Source organism: Dendrobates tinctorius, unplaced genomic scaffold, assembly GCF_039654945.1.
Source record: "Dendrobates tinctorius isolate UK_male_01 unplaced genomic scaffold, ASM3965494v1 ptg000086l, whole genome shotgun sequence".
In the NCBI taxonomy this organism is placed as follows: Eukaryota; Metazoa; Chordata; class Amphibia; order Anura; family Dendrobatidae; genus Dendrobates; species Dendrobates tinctorius.
The window spans coordinates 57,147,294-57,165,494 of NW_027361754.1; the positions used below are offsets into that span (position 1 = coordinate 57,147,294).

At 42.5% G+C, this 18,201-nt stretch overlaps 1 protein-coding gene across 3 annotated transcripts in view; it reads right to left on the bottom strand.

Annotated features, from left to right (window-relative positions):
- DVL1 (dishevelled segment polarity protein 1) overlaps positions 1–18,201 on the bottom strand; it is a 233,975-nt gene that overhangs the window by 16,062 nt on the left and 199,712 nt on the right. For 2 of the 3 annotated variants that reach the window (XM_073585432.1, XM_073585434.1), the window contains exons 6-11: positions 15,243–15,336; positions 13,182–13,251; positions 12,020–12,159; positions 6,329–6,405; positions 5,471–5,538; positions 3,870–4,019 (exon numbers count right to left, since the gene is read on the bottom strand). In XM_073585432.1, the coding sequence (XP_073441533.1) occupies positions 3,870–4,019; positions 5,471–5,538; positions 6,329–6,405; positions 12,020–12,159; positions 13,182–13,251; positions 15,243–15,336 (599 nt within the window). The remainder of the gene's footprint in view (positions 1–3,869; positions 4,020–5,470; positions 5,539–6,328; positions 6,406–12,019; positions 12,160–13,181; positions 13,252–15,242; positions 15,337–18,201) is intronic. The other variant, XM_073585433.1, reaches the window with a different exon arrangement.

Genomic DNA, 18,201 nt, shown 5'->3' on the forward strand with positions numbered 1-18,201 from the left:
AAAATACTATAACCTCATAAAAGTAGCAATATTAAAAGAACCTCATTAAGCCAAGCTCTGGCTTATTATCGCAGAGCCTTAGCTTATTACCTTACAGCACTTGCTTATTATCTCAGAGAATTGACTTACTAACTCAGAGCAGTGGCCTATTATTAGTGAGCCATTAGTTTGAAGAAGTAAACCAATGGTTTATCTCACAACACTAGCTTATTACTTTACAGCACTCTCTTATTGCCACACAGCACAGCCCAGTGCACAAGCATAGGTATTATTTTATACCACTAGCTTATTATCTCTCAGAACACTGACTTATTATATTGGAGAACTCAGAGTACTAACTTATTAATTCAGAGCACTGACTTATTACCTGAAAACATTTGATTACTATCTCATGGAACTAGCTTATGACCTTAAATCACTGATTGCCACACAGCACAGATATAAAATCTCACAACACTAGATTATTACCTTACAGCACTACCTTATTATCAAACGGTACTGCTGTCATTTCAGAGTACCATCTTCCTAACGTAGAGCACTGAGTTATTACATGAAAACATTAGATAACTATGTGAGGGCACAAACGTATTATCTTACAGCATTATCTTATTATGTCAGAGCACTGGCTTATTATCTCAGAACACGGACTTATTATTTCAGATCAATGACCTATTACCTTATAACATTGTGCTATCTCAGAGCACTAGCTTATTATCTTACTGCACTAAATTATTACCAAACAGCACAGACTTATTATCTCAGAAGACTAGCTTATTACTCTACAGCTCTACTTTATTACCATATAACATTGGTATTATCTTACAGCAATAAATTATTATCTCACAAAACTGACTTATTGTCTCAGAGCACTAACTTATTATCTGAGAGTACTAACTTATTACCTAAACAGTGGGTTATTATTTCAGGCAACTAGCTTATTACCCTTCAGCACTATCTTATTACCACACAGCACAAACTTATTCATATTGACTGAGAATACTAGCTTAATACCTTACAATAACGTATTTTTGCCACAAAGCACATAGTCTAATTATCTCAGAGCACTTGCTTATTACTTCAAATTATTATTCTACAACACCCATAGAAAAATGAATCTGTGTCTTAGGTTTAGTGGTCTATTAAAAAACGTGGCACCAGTTTATTGTACTGACAATGTTTGCCCAACCAAAGATTGTGACATAGCGTAATAAGTGCTGTCATTCTTCAAGATATCATTTACCTCAACAGAAAAATTAATGACAACTTTGTGATTGCCAGATCCAAAACTAGATATCAGTAATTCAGATGAGGTGAAGTACAATGATGTCCTTCTGTCTTAAATCATTGATTTCCATGACGATTGTTAAAAGCTCTTGTAGGATCTTTCTTTTGAGATTATAGTCACCATTAACAAAAAATATAAATTGCCCTCACAGTATCCGGGCAAGTAGGTAAACGTGGAACACATTTTTTTTTATATAGCGCTAACATATTCCGCAGCGCTTTACAGTTTGCACACATTATCATCGCTGTCCCCGATGGGGCTCACAATCTAAATTCCCTATCAGTATGTCTTTGGAATGTGGGAGGAAACCCACACAAACACGTGGAGAACATACAAACTCCTTGCAGATGTTGTCCTTGGTGGGATTTGAACCCAGGACCATGAAATATATTTCTACTATAGTCAGACCTCAATCGGGATAGGGTATGTAGAGAAGGCATCATACATAACCTTGTACACCATCACTAGGTCTGATCTGGTGCTTGATTTATCAAGCTTGGTAAAATTTAAAGGAAAACTCTGCCTTTCTCCACTACCGAAGACTCGAGGAGGAGAACCTGGAAGAACTATATGCAGGAAAATTTGAGTTTTTCCTTAAAGGTGTTGTCTCATTAAAAATATCCTAGTCCTTGTAAATGTTTTTCTCTGCTACTAGTTTCTATCCAGCCCTGACATCTCTCTAACCACAGGTGTCATGGTCTACACAGGTCACTGGATTTTTATGTCTGCTGCCCTCAGAAATATGAACCCCGCATGGTCAATGGCACCATTTATCTTTAAGGTGTCAGCAAGAGGACAATACCCAGCACAGGTCAGCCATGTCACAGGATTTAAGAAATCAGATCACGGTTACAAATGTCCCAATGAGAAAGATGATACAGCATCACCTCCCTCTCTAGCCTGAGAATCATGACTTGGACCCTCAACAAGGAGTCAAACTGTCTTCTGATGAGGTGAGAAGGCAAAACCAAAGGAATCTGTTCTCTGACTCCCACGGAGCAATTATGCTAGACAATGCCTACATCTCAGTGCTCCCAGAACTGCTCCGTCAGTTCTATATAACCTACTAGTGACTTGGAAGAGGTGAGGTTTCTATCTCCACTAACAACATTTTTGTAACCTGGATCCCCACTGGTCATTCTGATGTCCCAGATTGCTTGTTTTCTAGGGTGTCTTCCCAATTAAGGCCAGGTCCCTTCAACACAAACAACTGCTGCTGCTTTGAAGTGGCGGCAGTAGTTGCCAAAACCACACCCTACTTGATCAGTTCTCTGCATCTACTGGCTATGGCTACATGGAATTGACCCTAATTATGGCCGCCCCCTTCAGCAGTTATTGGCCACTGGTGGATTTGTTTTTTTGGACACTCAAACATTTAAGGGTCCCAGGGCAAAAAGTACACTGAAAAGCAGATAGAGAAGAACTTGCCACAAGCAGCGACAAACACTTGACCCTTGTATGGTGGTGTAAGTACCTAGCCCGAATTACAATGCTGGTCTCTGGACCAGTAAGCATTGGTAAGCCTACAGCAGAACTGGGGTAAGGGCAGATGATGGGGCAAGTAAGGGAATCCCCCTGCAAGTAAGTCTCTAAGGCCCCACTTATATGTCTGCTTTTATTTCCATTTTTATGATCCGTTTTGAGAGCAAAAAAAACCTAAATGAAACATCCAGTTACAGAACCCAATCATTGTGGTCCATAAAAAGGCATTCGTTTCCATTGGCTATCGTTATTTTTTATATAGACCCAAAAACGGTATATGCACAACCTTTATGATTCGTGTATTTTAACATCAAAGTCTATGGAAAAACAAATTGTAAAAAATGGATCCTTCTAAGGGCTTTTGCACATGACTGTATTTTCAGTCCGACAAAACATTGGATCATACTGCTATTCTATGGGGCCATGCACATGCCTGATTTTTTTTCCTTAGACAGAGCGGTCTGAAGAAAAAAAAATCACAACATGCTTATCAGTTCACACTCGGCCATGGCAGTCCAAGACTCCATGCAACACAACGGGCTGCACTCAGATGACAACTGAGTGCAGTCCGATTTCAATGGATTGACACAATGGAGAAGATGGACACTTTTTTTTTTCCCATCTTCTCCTCATTTGAGAAAATCGGATCACACTATGATCACACTCTGGAATTAGCATCTGAAATACTCATGAGCAGATTCTCCAATCTCAGTGCAATAACCAATGTTCCTTCCAATATACGTGTTAGTTTATATGACAAGTAGAGCATTGAGCGTGAAATGGTTTAGTAAATCAAGCCCTACTTTAAAACGTTTATGGAACTTTATATCCCATTATGGCTGAGCATGCTTGGTCTTGTAGTTCCTATTCAGAGTAACAGAAGTCAGCAGCCCACTTCTGCGCTCCACCATTCCAGTAGCCCCTAATGGACTTTATGCAGCATTATCAGTCAGATGATCTACTTGGCAGTGGCGGGCAGGACGCAGGATAGCGAGCACGTCCTTCTGCTTGGCTGGTTGGAGGGATTGTGGGTTTGGGTTACACTGCTGCCCCAGAGCAGGATCAGTCCTGCGCACAATGCGGGGGCTGCAGTGTGACTTACTTTCCGACTCGGGTAAAGAGCTTGTTAATGAGGAGCTGGTGCATGTGATGATACTCATGGAGGGGCTCATACCGTAACGGGGGTATGTTCCCGTCAGGGCTGAGGTATGAGTGATCCAGGCAGCCGGGTCTATTGGTCTCACGGGTTCCGCTATAATTGGACATGGGGGAAATAAAAAAAGAAGAGAAAGTTACCACAATGAAAGGAGAGAAGGATAAAATAATTCACATTGTAAGATCTGTACTATGCCAGATTGCATTTCTCCGTTTTCTACCTGATGTTTTAGCTTTATGGAGTGATTTCCAGTCAATTAAAATCCTCATGGCAATTCTCTTCCAAGAGCTGAGAATATAGATCAGTTGTCTTGAGATGCTCTTTGTTTTCCCTTTATAGAGCTTCTTATTGATTGCTAATCAGTGAAACTACACGTAAGCCCAAAGTCATCTAGATTGGCATTTTACACACTAGTCTTAATGTCGGGTGTAAGAAACATGCACTAATGAAAAGGAATCTGTCACCAGGTTTTTGCCACCCCATATGAGAGCAGCATAATGCAGGGACAGAGACCGTGATTCCAAACATGTATCACTTACTGGGCTGGTTGCTGCAGACCAAATTGCTGTTTTATCTTCTGCAGAGCTAGCATTGGTTTTGCACCCTTATCGATCAGATATTGATGACCTATCCTAAGGATAGGCCATCAATGTTAAAGTCCCAGACAACCTCGTTAAATATGTCCTACTTACAATTTTTGTGTCTACAGCTCCAATGCAGACCAATGAGTCAGATAACAGATTTCCTATAAACGCTGTGTAGTCAGATCTTTGATCTATCACCTACTTATTGCAAACCTTAATTAAGTATATTAGAAAAAAGGAATCAGATTAAAAAAAAAAATTGACTGCAAGTTCAGACTACAGAGAATTTGTAGTCTGTTACCATGGAGACAGTTTTGCATAAAAGTCCCTACTGGTCCTGTGATCGCCAGTGTAAAATAATAAAGCTTACACTCACCTCCCGTGCCTGCTCCGTTTCCAGCAATGTTGGAATTCGCTCTCCCGGGGCTCCCATGCTGTTGCTGTGGCATGTGATGTCGGCGTCCAATCAGCACTGGAGTCACTGTCTCCGCCTTCGGACAAATCGATCATGAAGAGGAAGTCCGGGAACAGCTGATCTTGGACTTCCTCTTCCTGCTCAATTCGACAGGAGGCGGAGACAATATCGCCAGCTCTGATTGGGCACCAGTGTCACATGTCACAACAACAGTACGAGAGTCCCAGGACCGCAAGTGCCGACACCGGGGGAACGGCGCCTGCATCTGAGGCAATCATAAGCTTTATCATTTTATGGGAGCCAAGTGAGAAGAAGTTGTCCAAGTAGTGGACAACTTCTTTAAGGGAGCCGTGGTCACCCATGCATATTAACACTCATGTAAATGTATAAGGGTGAAGGGGCAGTGACCAGGCATTAGCAGGACCGTTCAAGTCACATGGTGGATATCAGACCCCCCATTCTCAGGATTATTTCCTGTGAAGAGTTGATAAATGCTATGTGTCTAAAAAAATATATATATAAGCCACAAACTTGCATACATTGCTTACCTCGGGGAATGGTGAAGTAGCTTCTTGGAGTGGGGTCCCAACATTTTGCTACAGTAAGGCTAATTGGTCTGGAAAAAAATGAGACAAATACTAAAGAACTATAGCGCCGCCTAGTGGTGCCACTGTACGGCAGAGCAATATGCAAATATTCTCCGTAATGTGGCTGTAATATGTACTGTATGTGTGCTGTAATATGGCTCTGAACAACAAAGAGGTTACATAGAGCCATAATACAGAATTGAGCATTTGTGGGCTCCCGACCTATGGGTATGAGTGATACCTGTGGCGTATAGCAGCCATTTATAGGATAACGTGAATGAGTGATATGAAGGGGATGATCTAAATCAACTGACAAATTATTTGCCCAACAATTTTTTCCATTCTTGCCAATAATCCCATGGTGGAGACTGGCTTAGCATAAACATGCCCACATGCAAGTATTTTTAGGCGATCTTGGTTGTATTAGGGGTGGGGCTTAGATTTCAGCAAGTGTGCCTTGGTATAGGTAATATTTAAATGAAACCAATCCATTGAATAAACTAGCATGCTAAATATATGAGTACTGTTTAACAGGAAGCTGTCACCAGTTTTTAGCTATTTAAAGTGAGAACAGCATAATGTAGAGGGAGAAACCTTCATGCCAGCGATGTGTCACTTAGTAGGCTGATTGGTATAGTTTCAATAATATCAGTGTTTTATCAGCAGGAGATTGTCTCTAGGCGACTAGCTGTTTTCTGTCAGCCCTGCAAGAGACACATCTCTGGAATCAGGGTCTCTGCCCCTACATCATGCTGCTCTCAGTTTACATAACTAAACCTGGTGGCATACACTATATAAACGTGTCCACATGCTACTTACCCTGGTTTGGATACAATTTCCCTTAAAACTCTGACTGCATCATCATTGCTCATGTTCTCAAAGTTGACATCATTGACCTGCAAAATCCCCCAAAATATAGAGAGATATAAATATTAAATAAAGAGATAATGTCACGGGGTTACCACAACAGAGAGGAGCCAGAGGACCACAGCATCTGATTTCTCCTACTCCTGCGCTGAAAATAAGCACTTCACCTTCTTTTTAAATGGTGTTAATTTATTTTGACAGAACAGGGGTTAATTAGCCATGTTGAGAGCTCTGGGAGTCTGAGCTCTCAGCTGAGAACGGTTAGCCAATCCTATCCCCTATATGATCTGGGTCCTGATGGAAACATATTGTCAGTGCTAGCTTATGCTGCATGGCTTGGAGGAGAGGTGTTTTTGGTGGTTATATGAGAAGGAGTTATCTGTAACTGTTGTTTGGTTTGTAAGTTTGACAATTCCCTTCCCTCTTCTTACTTTAGTTTTTCCCCATCCTCCACTCCCCGATACATTCCTCTGTTAAATGTGAGTGAATATTTGTATGCGTGATATTTTCAGTTGACCCTTGTTTGTGTTGCCTTGTTTGTTTGGTTGGTGTACTGTGGTGCACATCAGCTCCCCTCTTCCCTATGTGGGGGAAGGGAACAGACGGAGGGCGGACTCAGGAGAGAAGGCAAGGGTGGAGGCCCCGGCATCTTCACCTTCAGAAGTATCCTGGATAATAGGGCGAGCTAGAGCACCCTAGTGTTAGGGACAGGGAAGGAGCCCTGGTCCAGGGTCACCCAACAATTGAATAGTGACAAATAATCTGAAACATAGATAGATAGATAGATAGATAGATGTTAATAAAAAATAAAGGAAGGTAGCACTCCAAAATTCCAGTTGTAAATTGTGAGGACTTTATTTGCTCTATGCAACGTTTCAGTCCATTTGGACTTTTTTCAAAAGCATAGATTGTTTTTCTAATATAGATAGATAGATAGATAGATAGATAGATAGATAGATAGATTATGAGATAGATTAAACAGGGCCACTGCTCAGGAGGAATATTGATCTGGTATAAAGAAGAGCTCCATCAGTACATCAAACCAGTGAAGCGAGGAGACAGCCACATATGGATCAGAATCAGCAGCTCCATCCTCACCTCTCAGTCTGGTGACTACTTCTGCGCCAGCGTCACCTATATACCACCACCAAGGTCACCCTACTTCAAACCGGTCAGATGTGAGATCTTACAAGGCTATGTGCAAAGTTCTCATCTTTGGAAACATCAATGCGAGAACAGGGAGATAAAAAATACTTTTTGACCACGGATGGAAACATGTATATATTTGTAGCCGAGACTGATGATCACGGCTCAGTACACATGGAGAGAAACAGCTATGACAGTACAGTCAACAAAAGTGGCAAAATGCTCCAGAACTTATGAAGAAGTTTAGGACTTCATATTCCTAATGGCGACACCAAGGGAAACTCTCTAGGAAGGTGTACACTAAACTCCCATGTAGGAAGGAGTGTAGTAGACTACACCATTACAGATATGGACCTGGCAAATATCGGCGCCTTTATAGTCACCCCAGAAACCCACCTGTCAGATCACAGCTAACTTGTTCTGTACATGAAATCTATTAAGAAACCATCCACACAAAAACTTCAGCCGAGCGGCCTCTTCAACCTGCCTCCATCGTATAAATGGTCCAAGATGTTGGCAATAAAATATAGAGAGGTTCCAAGCAGATCTTAAACACTGGAGATGCTCCACCACTTCTACAACTACGAGTACAAGCCTAAACAGAAGGAATGGAGTCAAGCTGCCAAAGACCTCAATTGTATATTCTACAACATGGCCAGATTGTCCAACCTTATAAAAGTTAACAACAAGAGGCCAAAAGAAAAACAGATCAATGGTTGGTTTGACTGAAAATGCAAAGCCGTATGGAAGAACCTGAGCACAGCCTCAAATAAGAAACACAGAGACCCCAAACACCCGGGTCTGAGGGATGCCTATGACACCATACAAAGGCAGTATAAAACAATCCTCAGGAGGAAGAAGCATTGTTACAACTCTACCAAACTTAGTCAACTCTAAGACGCCCTCCAAGACAACTCTTTCTGGGAACTATGGAACCACATGGGCACAAAAAGCAAGAAAACCAACATCCATATCCAAAACAGCAACATCTGGCTCCAGTACTTCAGAGACCTCCCTAAGGAAGGACTAAACCAATAACAGAAAAACATGACGGCGAAACTAAAGGCAAAGGAGGAAAAAGTCACAAATGTCCAAAACCCTCTGGATACACCAATCACATTACTGAAAGTTACAGAGCGAATCTGTTCCATAAGGTGTAGAAAAGCCAGTGGCCCACCAGAAATACAGGCAGCAATGGTTAAACTGTTCACTGACATCCACAAGAGTGGGGACAGGTATGACCCTGCCAACTACAGAGGCATATGTGTCAGCAGCAACCTGGGAAAACTGTTCAACAGCATCCTGAACAAGAGGATCCTCAGTTTCCTCACAGAGTGCAACATCCTCAACAAATGCCAAGCAGGGTTCATGCCAAACCACCGCACTACCAACCACAACTACAACCAGCACAGCCTCAATCACAGCCACGTCCCCAACGCAAAGCATGGGAAGATATATGCCTGTTTTGTAGACTTTAAAAAGGCCTTTGACTCAATATTGCACCTGGGACTATTTCTGAAACTGCTTGAGAGCGGAATAAGAGGAAAGACCTATGATGTCATCAAATGCTCCTACACCGAGAATCGCTGCAGCGTGAGGGTGAACAGTGAAAGAATGGCTGAATTCCAGCAGAGCCGCGGAGTCAGACAGAGCTGCAACCCAAGTCCTACACTCTTCAACATCTACATTCATGAGCTGGCCACTACTCTGGAATCCTCTGAGGCACCAGGTCTCATCCTCTATGACTCCCAGGTGAAATTATTGATGTATGCAGATGACCTACAGCTGCTGTCACCAACCGATAAAAGCCTCCAAGACAATCTGAAAATCTTGGAGAAATTCAGCTCCACATGGGCACTACCAATCACCCCAATGAAAACCAACATCGTGTTCCAGAGGAAAAAGCCAAGATCGGACCAGCACCCTATATTTGTGCTAATCAACTGCGCTCTTACAGGAATTTACAAATACATCTTCCTGGGCCTGGAAATTCACCAGTCAGAAAGCTTCATACATGCCATAGAGACCCTTTAGGACTAGGTCTGAAAACCCTTCTCTACCATCCTAAGGAAACGCTACCATCTGAAGTCACCAGTGAGAGTCTTGCTAAAAATCTTCGATGTCATCATAGCCCCAATCCTCCTGTATGGCAGCAAAGTCTGAGGTCCTCACACATACCCAGACTGGTCAAGGTGGGATTCCAGCCCAAAAGAAATATTCCAACTGGAATTCTGTAAGCACCTTCTCCAGGTCCATCAGAGCACCTCCAACAGTGCCTGATGGGCTGAGCTGGGCAGATTCCCTCTCCACCTAGTAGTTCTGAGGAGGGCGCTGTTATTCCATGCTCATCTACATAGTAGCAATCCAAGCTCCCATCACCATAAAGCCCTCCCATCACCAGAACCAGGACTCCTGGACCAGCTCACCCAGACCCAACCAGACCAAAACACCAATCACAGCAGCCTGACAAAAGCCAGAATTAGGAAGGTGGGAGATGAGGGCCAGAAGAGGTATGTCAGTGACAGGAGGAACATTATCATCACCTCACAGAAAATGACCATGTACCGGAGTCTACAGAGAGACTACAGACTGGCTCCATATATGGAGAAACTCCTGGACCCCAGAGACGGCCAGATCCTGCCGGTATAGACTAAGTACTCACAATCTGGCCATTGAGGTCGGCCGGCACAGACAGGGCTACAAGACCAGGACGGACTGAGTGTGCCCTCAGGAGGGTGAGACCCACTTCCTGCTACATTGCACCAAATACTCAGCAGTGAGGGACACTCACTTTAGGAAATTCTCCGATCTCTTCCCGGATTTCAGCTCAATGGAGGAAGAGAAAACATGTATCCTGCTGGGGGGGAAAGAAAAGAGTGCGGTGGAGAAAAAGAAGGAAAGGGAAGGGAAAGGAAGGAAATGGAAGAGGAAGGAAAGGAGGAAGAAAGAAATAATTTTTTTGCTATAAAGGGTGAAAGCTTCATGGAAATGTTCCCACATCTACTTGATAATCTAAAGGCAGTACTCCGAATGTAAAGAAAAATTGAAAGAATAGATGAATATTCGTAACGTAATATTATGGATTACACTTGTAACCATGTCATTAAAAAAGAGAAGCTCAGATGACGCTGCCTGTATTTTGTATGCCTGGCACCTTTCCCAAGAATATTAAAATGCAACAAACACGTTTATTCCTCATTCTTCATTTAAATTGGGGAGGTTAAAAAAAGGGAAACAATTCCCAGTATATATTAGGCTTAGTAATATCAAAGGCAGCTGCCATGAGCCTGTGATGGCAGTAAAGCATCCCCTGTGTAATCGCTGCAAACTCAAAGAAACACAAGTAATCTTGTAAATGACTCCTGAGGCTTTGTGATAAGTGGCCCACATCTTGCTTGTTGTTTCCGTAGCGTTACTTCTACTTTTGTCTTTCAGGATGGAATAATACCATAAGGCAGCCTTAATTAACACTGCGGTGTCTATGGCGCTGACTTGTTGTAACCAATAGCAACCAAAGACTTAGCAGCTTTGATCAGTCCGCTATATACCATTGGGTTTTTTCCGATTTCCCTTGTAAAGGCTAATTGAATGTCAATGTTACCATGCAGGGAATGGCTAGTCTATCGCTTTTCAGTCTAACGTTCAAAGGACCATTAAACCTAAACTCTGCAACCTAAAATCCGGCCGTGCACACTGGAGACATATAAAGTTGGGGGCATACATTGGAGGGGGAAGTATATATTTTTCTTGACCTCATCGTCTCCTAGGGATTAACTGTGCAGCAAAGGAGTTAACATCGATTTGACATTTGTGTCTTGTAATGAGCATGATGACAACTTTGTTGGTTGCTACTGGCAAGATTTCAGCTCTGAAAAAGGCAGAACTATGATTGCAGCTGCGCGCTATACTCCTAACGCTAAGAATCAGCACAATAATCAATCATTATAACATATTTAAGATATTATTTGACTTTACGTAGATTATTTATATGTGAATTGTACATTGGTGGCCTGGTTAGACGTATCTTTTAAAGAGGACCTGTCACTTGTTATGAATATGTAATTTTTTTTCTTTTAAATCTGGTGAATGTGCTACTATTGTCCTAAATCTGGTGTTGTTTTTCTTTTGATCCTGTGACTTTCCATTCCTGAGATATGGCCCTCTCTAAATCTGGCCTTGTTAGCCAAGTGGGTGTGGTCCCCAACTATTTACGACAGTCTTCTTGACAACCGCGTACGGTTGTCTATATTAAGAGGGGGTCATATCTTGGGAATGGTGAGGCGCAGGAACAAAGTAAAAACAACGCCGGAGGAGAACAGCGGCTTTTATGCCAGGGAAACAAATTATGGCAAGTGACCTATCCTCTTTAAGTATTAGATATATCATATGTATTATCTATTAGCCTTGATTTGGGGCTGTATTAAACTTCATGTAGCAACAATCAAGAGAAAATGAAAATCGGGGCATATAATAATATAATATGGTCATATACTACACCTGTAGGAGCATATCTCCAGGCTCTATACGTCCATCTGCTGCTACTGCGCCACCTTTCATAATGGATCCAATATAAATTCCTCCATCCCCACGGTCATTGCTCTGGCCCACAATACTGATCCCCAGGAAGTTATATTTTTCTGGTAACAAAAAAGCATAGCAAAGCATTCGTAGACAAAGGCTTAGGTGATCCAAGACACTTCTACTTGTAGTAATAGACATACCGTACAGGCAGCATTCAGAGGAAACTATGTATGAAGTCTGTCTACTGACTGATCTACTGACAGACCATGCTCCCATTATCTGGGTGTCAGTAACTTAAAAGGGAACTATACTGTCATCAAACTTTGCATAAGTCAATAGTACATGTACATAAATAGTACTTAAGAAACCTTGTAATACATCTTATCAGCATAATTTGCTCTTTCTCCACTTACGAGCCACATCAATTTGTCAAGCTCAAAACAAACAATAACCCAAAAACTTGGATAAGGCTTAAGAAGGGAATAATAGCAAAAGACCAATAATATATAAAAATGGAGTGACGATAATATTAAAAGCAATGCACACATAAATATAACAATACAAAAAAAACAAATATAAATGAATAAAAACATTGTAGGGACCACGTAAAATTACTGAACCACTATAAAAAATTATTAATCTAGTCCCACATAAAACCCTATACTATGCACAGAGAGTTGTACAATATATCCAAAAAATATATCACCCAGAGATAATATATGCATAAATCCACATGGACCTTAAAAATGAAAGATAGAGTTAAATAAACAATATATAATATGTGTTGTGTGGACAACCTGCATAACATAATCCCCTGAAGCAGAGTGAGGAAACGGAGACATAGAAAGATCATGCTGAGCTTTCTAGCAAGTCTTTTACCTCATTCCAGAGCTGGATTCACATCCACACATATAAAATAAGCTCTGGAAGCAGAATGTCAGTGAGATCTATGTCCGGCCCATAGATCATAACATTTAATCTACATATTAAGAAAAATGTGGATTTCTCTGGAATAAGACATCAGATCGCATATATCAAGGTATGATTTTATTGAGCCTCCTATGACCTACATGTTTATATAGATGGCTTGTGGGGGGGGGGGTTGTCCTATGTCAAGTTTCAGAGTGCTGCCACTTACCCATATTTAGTGTGACTGTGATGATATTTAGTGACATTGTTGAATCTGTGATGCTGCTGAATGATGAGGACTGTGGAGGAAAACACAATATTGAATAAGAAGCAAAATTTACTCTTTGCTAATAACATCTTTATAGGCTATGTACATGATCAAACACATTTTTTGGTTTATTTGGTTCCTAAATGAAACCTTAAACAACTTTTTAAATTGTCTTTATTAAAAATATTCTAACATTTTGCTGCTGCAGAGAGTCTTTACAGTCCTTTATCTAGCTGATTGATCGGCATAAATATTACAAATCCATCTGAGCTTCTGATCAGGTCTGGTGGCTGTGATGGATCTCTCTACTCTCACCTCCCTTCTCTTAGTGTTAGAGATTGCAGCAAGGAGAGTAATGAATACGATTTTACAGTGAAGAGAGGGGAAAGCGTATCTAAAGATTTATCAAGAGCAGAGAAAACAGGCTACAAACAAGGAGGAAAGCCTAGAGAGAGGAAATACGGTAAGTGGATTCCTGTAGCTGTACAGATACATAACACTAAGTGAAGACAGCAGCACCCTGGATACACACAGAGCCCACATTCAGCCTATAATATATATATATATACACACACACACACACCGTATATACTCGTGTATAAGCCGAGATTTTCAGCCCATTTTTTTGGACTGAAACTCCCCCTCTCAGCTTATACCTGAGTCATATATCGGAGGTGGGCGGGGAAGGGGGAGCGGGGGTGTCAGAGACAATACTCACTCCTCCTGACGCGGTCTCTGCAGCCCCTGCTTCTTCCTGGTGGTCTGCTTCCTGCATTCAGCGGTCACGTGATACCACTCATTAAACTCATGAATATGCGCATATTTATGAGTTTAATGAGCGGTACCACGTGACCGCTGAATGCAGGAAGCAGACGACCGATGGAGAAGCAGGGGCTGCAGAGAAGACCGTGTGCCAGGAGGGGGTGAGTATCACGGGGCAGAGCAATATTCACCTGTCCACGTTCCATCGCCAAACACCGCTGTGTCTTGGGGTCCTCCTGCTGTGACATTCAGGTCAGAGGGCGCGATGACGTAGTCAGTGCGCGACCTCTGATGAATGAACGTCACCGCAGAGACCCAGGAGACACAGCGGTGGACGGCGATGGAACTGGAACTGGTAAATATCGCCGGTGCCGGGGGCTCAGGACACCGGCACCTGGCCCCCCAGCGACGGAGAGGTGAGTATGTCATTTTTTCTTTTGTAATTGCAGCAGCAGCGGCAGCAGCAAATAAGGGGTATTTATGGAGTATCTTTTGGGGCAGCATTAACCCTTGTGCAGCAGCATATGGGGCGTATTTATGGAGCATCTTATGGGGCAGCATTAACCCGTGTGCAGCAGCATATTATGGGGGGTATTTATGGAGCATCTTATGGGGCAGCATTAACCCTTGTGCAGCAGCATATGGGAGAGTATTTATGGAGCATCTTATGAGGCAGCATTAACCCTTGTGCAGCAGCATATTATGGGGGGTATTTATGGAGCATCTTATGGTGCAGCATTAACCCTTGTGCAGCAGCATATGGGGGGTATTTATGGAGCATCTTATGGGACAGTATTATCCCTTTTACAGCAGCATATGGGGGGTATCTATGGAACATCTTCTTGGACCACCATTAACCCTAGGCTTATACGCAAGTTAATAAATTTTCCCAGTTTTTTGTGGCAAAATTAGGGGGGGTCGTCTTATACACGGGTCGTCTTATACACAAGTATATACGGTGTATATATCGCCACAGGATATCAGGATGGTACGGAGCAATAGGTTGAAGCTCTTAGTTCTGAGAGCAAAACATATAGCTATTTCCAAAGCCTGCACTATCAAAGTTGCCAACAGTCCTAAATCTCCTGGGACTGTTGTGATTTCACAATCTCAGCATATCTGAGTACATCCCAAAAAGGAGTGCGGTTCACCCAAGACAGGGGGTGATTGTTGTTGTTGGCGTTCCCCGGAAGGAATGGAGGTGAGACTTAAACCTCCCTATACAGCCAAAATCAATGCTGGTAACAATGCTCAACTCACCCTATCGATTTGCCTCATTTTCTGCTTCCGCCGCCTTCGTTTGTGCTTCCGTATAAGTCTTGAGGATGTGCTCTGCTCGGTGGAGCTGCTTAGCCTATAAAATACAGAACAGGTTCACATACATTGTGACTACATTAGAAGCAGAATTACTGAGAACTTAAACTCGAATCTCCATAGGTCGCATATTTATTGACCCACAGAGCATTGGCCTATAGTCACAGAAGGTCTAAAAATATTACATTATGCACATGTCCGATTTTTTTCCTTGCACAGAGACAGTCCGTGGCAAAAAAAAAAAAATCGCTGCATGTCCGAGTTTGATATTCGGATCGGACTCAGCCAGGCAAGTTAGCATGTCAGTGGAAAACATCGGGCTGCACTCACATGATATCTGAGTGGAGTCTGATTTCCACAGAATCAGAATGGAGAAGATGGAAAAAAATTTTCTCCATCTTCTCTTTATTCCGGAGAATCGGATCACACTCTGAACAGAGTTTCATCAGAGTGTGGTTTGCATAATAATCCCAATTCTCTCAGGAGAATACACGGCTGTCTGCACCTATACAATACGCATCAAGTTGTATGTAGCTCGAATCTTACGATTCTAATAATGATACTATTTTCTGGGAGGCAAGTTCATTTTTGTGACATAGAGAGACATATAGAGTCGACAGTTCCTCTACATCAGCATTTCATCAGTATTATAGGTGCTGGAACTCATTTATCTTACCTTCCAGAATGTATTGCCTTTGTCCAGTGGTTTGCGTTCCATGAACTGGAAGCCTGCCTTTCTTTTACACCTCTAGGAGAGCAGGAGCAAAGACATAAAGACCTGCCACAATTTATGTAATCCATCTCGGCATCTCTGCTGTTAAGGACGGATTACACTTGACAACAGGCAGTGGACATCAAACTAGACAAAAGGGAGACATCTTGTGGCTGGCAGTGTGGATTGATTTTTATTGGGGCTGAAAATGTAATTTTCGTAAAGTAATTTGTCATTTTTGTCAATCACTGCATTGGCTATCAGTAGATATATAATACTAGGGTCATTTTATGTGGCAGCGAGGCCTTTGGGTGCCTCAGATAACCATAGCCTGTGTGCATCTGCTACCTCTGTACCCCCTATAGCTAGGCATGTATATATATAAATAATCATTGCTGTTCCATTAAATATTCATTCCTGACAGATGTGGTTTATTCATGTTTATGGTGAAAATTCTCCTTGGACAATGTAGCGGCTCATTGCTGGGTAGATGTGTTTGCAGAAGTCTTTCATCTTTAGCCCTGCGTGTCCAAGATCTGTACCCGTGAAATTCCTCTGGTAATTAATCTGCTCTCAGGATGACAGATATTTCTACATCGCCAGCAGCAATGATTTCATTCTTGGGAAAAGAAGGCTAAATGCTGGTGAGATACAGACACAATATCACACAGGGAAGACAAAGGTGATATTGCTTGTTGTTTTACACTAACATGAACCTTTACGAAGGCGTTTCCTTATGGCGTAGTTTGCAAAATTGCACTTTGTCATTCTCAATGATGTTTGGAAATGTGCAAAATTGATCATGCCTTCAGGTCAGCAAGTTAATTATAATCAGCATTAATTTCAAGAGAAAATGTAATTTTGCAGGCGGCATTGTGACATGACATACAAGTTGTGTGGGAGGGGAAGCCGTACACGTGCACTCTATGGCTGCACTCAGCTTTAATACAGACTGTCTCCAGCAGTTTCATTCATGCGTGTTTACCCCTCCATTCCAAAAGTGCAATTAAAAATTGCAATTTTGGAAATTGGTGGGGTCCCAGCAGTCGCAGCCTTGGTGGGGTCCCAGCAGTCGGAGCCCCACTAACCAGCAAGTTATCTTCTATCTTGGAACTGGGTAAGTAACCTATATGTGACGAACAGGCCACCGCTGTTCACCAATATGTGACGAACGGGGGTCCCGCTGCCACCAAAACGCGACGCGGACAGCGGACCCTGTGTCACCAATATGTCACAATCCCACCACTGGCACGGGTGTATCAGCGGACGGAGGGACGCGACACACTGCCGGTACACGGCTATCACAGGCACAGTGGGGCTTATCTTAGTTATCCCACCACTGACACCATGTGACCAAAATATCCAGCAAGCTAATCTCGCTCTAACAATTTGCCGCAGGAGGGGGGCACGGTGGTTAGTCCTGGGTTCGATTCCCACCAAGGACAACATCTGCAAGGAGTTTGTATGTTCTCCCCGTGTTTGCGTGGGTTTCCTCCGGGCACTCCGGTTTCCTCCCACACTCGAAAGACATACTGATAGGGAATTTAGATTGTGAGCCCCATCAGGGACAGTGATGAAAATATGTGCAAACTGTAAAGCGCTGCGGAATATGTTAGCGCTATATAAAAATAAAGATTATTATTATTATTATTTAACCTGTAACGTTGCGAATAATCCTTCAAAGGGGTTGTCCACAACGTTTGATATTGAAGACCTTTTTATAGGATAGGTCATCAATATCAGATTGGTAGAGGTGCGACATCCAGCACCTCCACCGATCAGCTCTTATCAGCTCCTGTGGCAGTTGGATGTAGTGTACGGAGTGGAATTGTACAGCTTGCCTCACATAGAAAAAGGACCACCAGGTCATCCATTTTTGGTTGGATCTTCAACCCCAAACCAGTAATTGGGCAAATTTAGTCACAGGGCAAAAGAAAACTGGACCAGGCCCTCATATGATGCCCTCATACCTGTGAACCTCATAGTGTAAAAGAGCCCAGCAGATGTGGTAAGTGCAAGCAGTGTTCTAGATGATACAGGATCTCTGTGGGTATCAGAGGAAGTAAATGGGGGGGGTTGTGAACATGGCATTCAATTTTGGGGCAAATGAGGCACTGTATAGTGGCAATCTCTGTGACAAGTAACCTGGGAGGCACACAAAGGTAACTTGCTTACAGAACTTCTGTGTAAAAA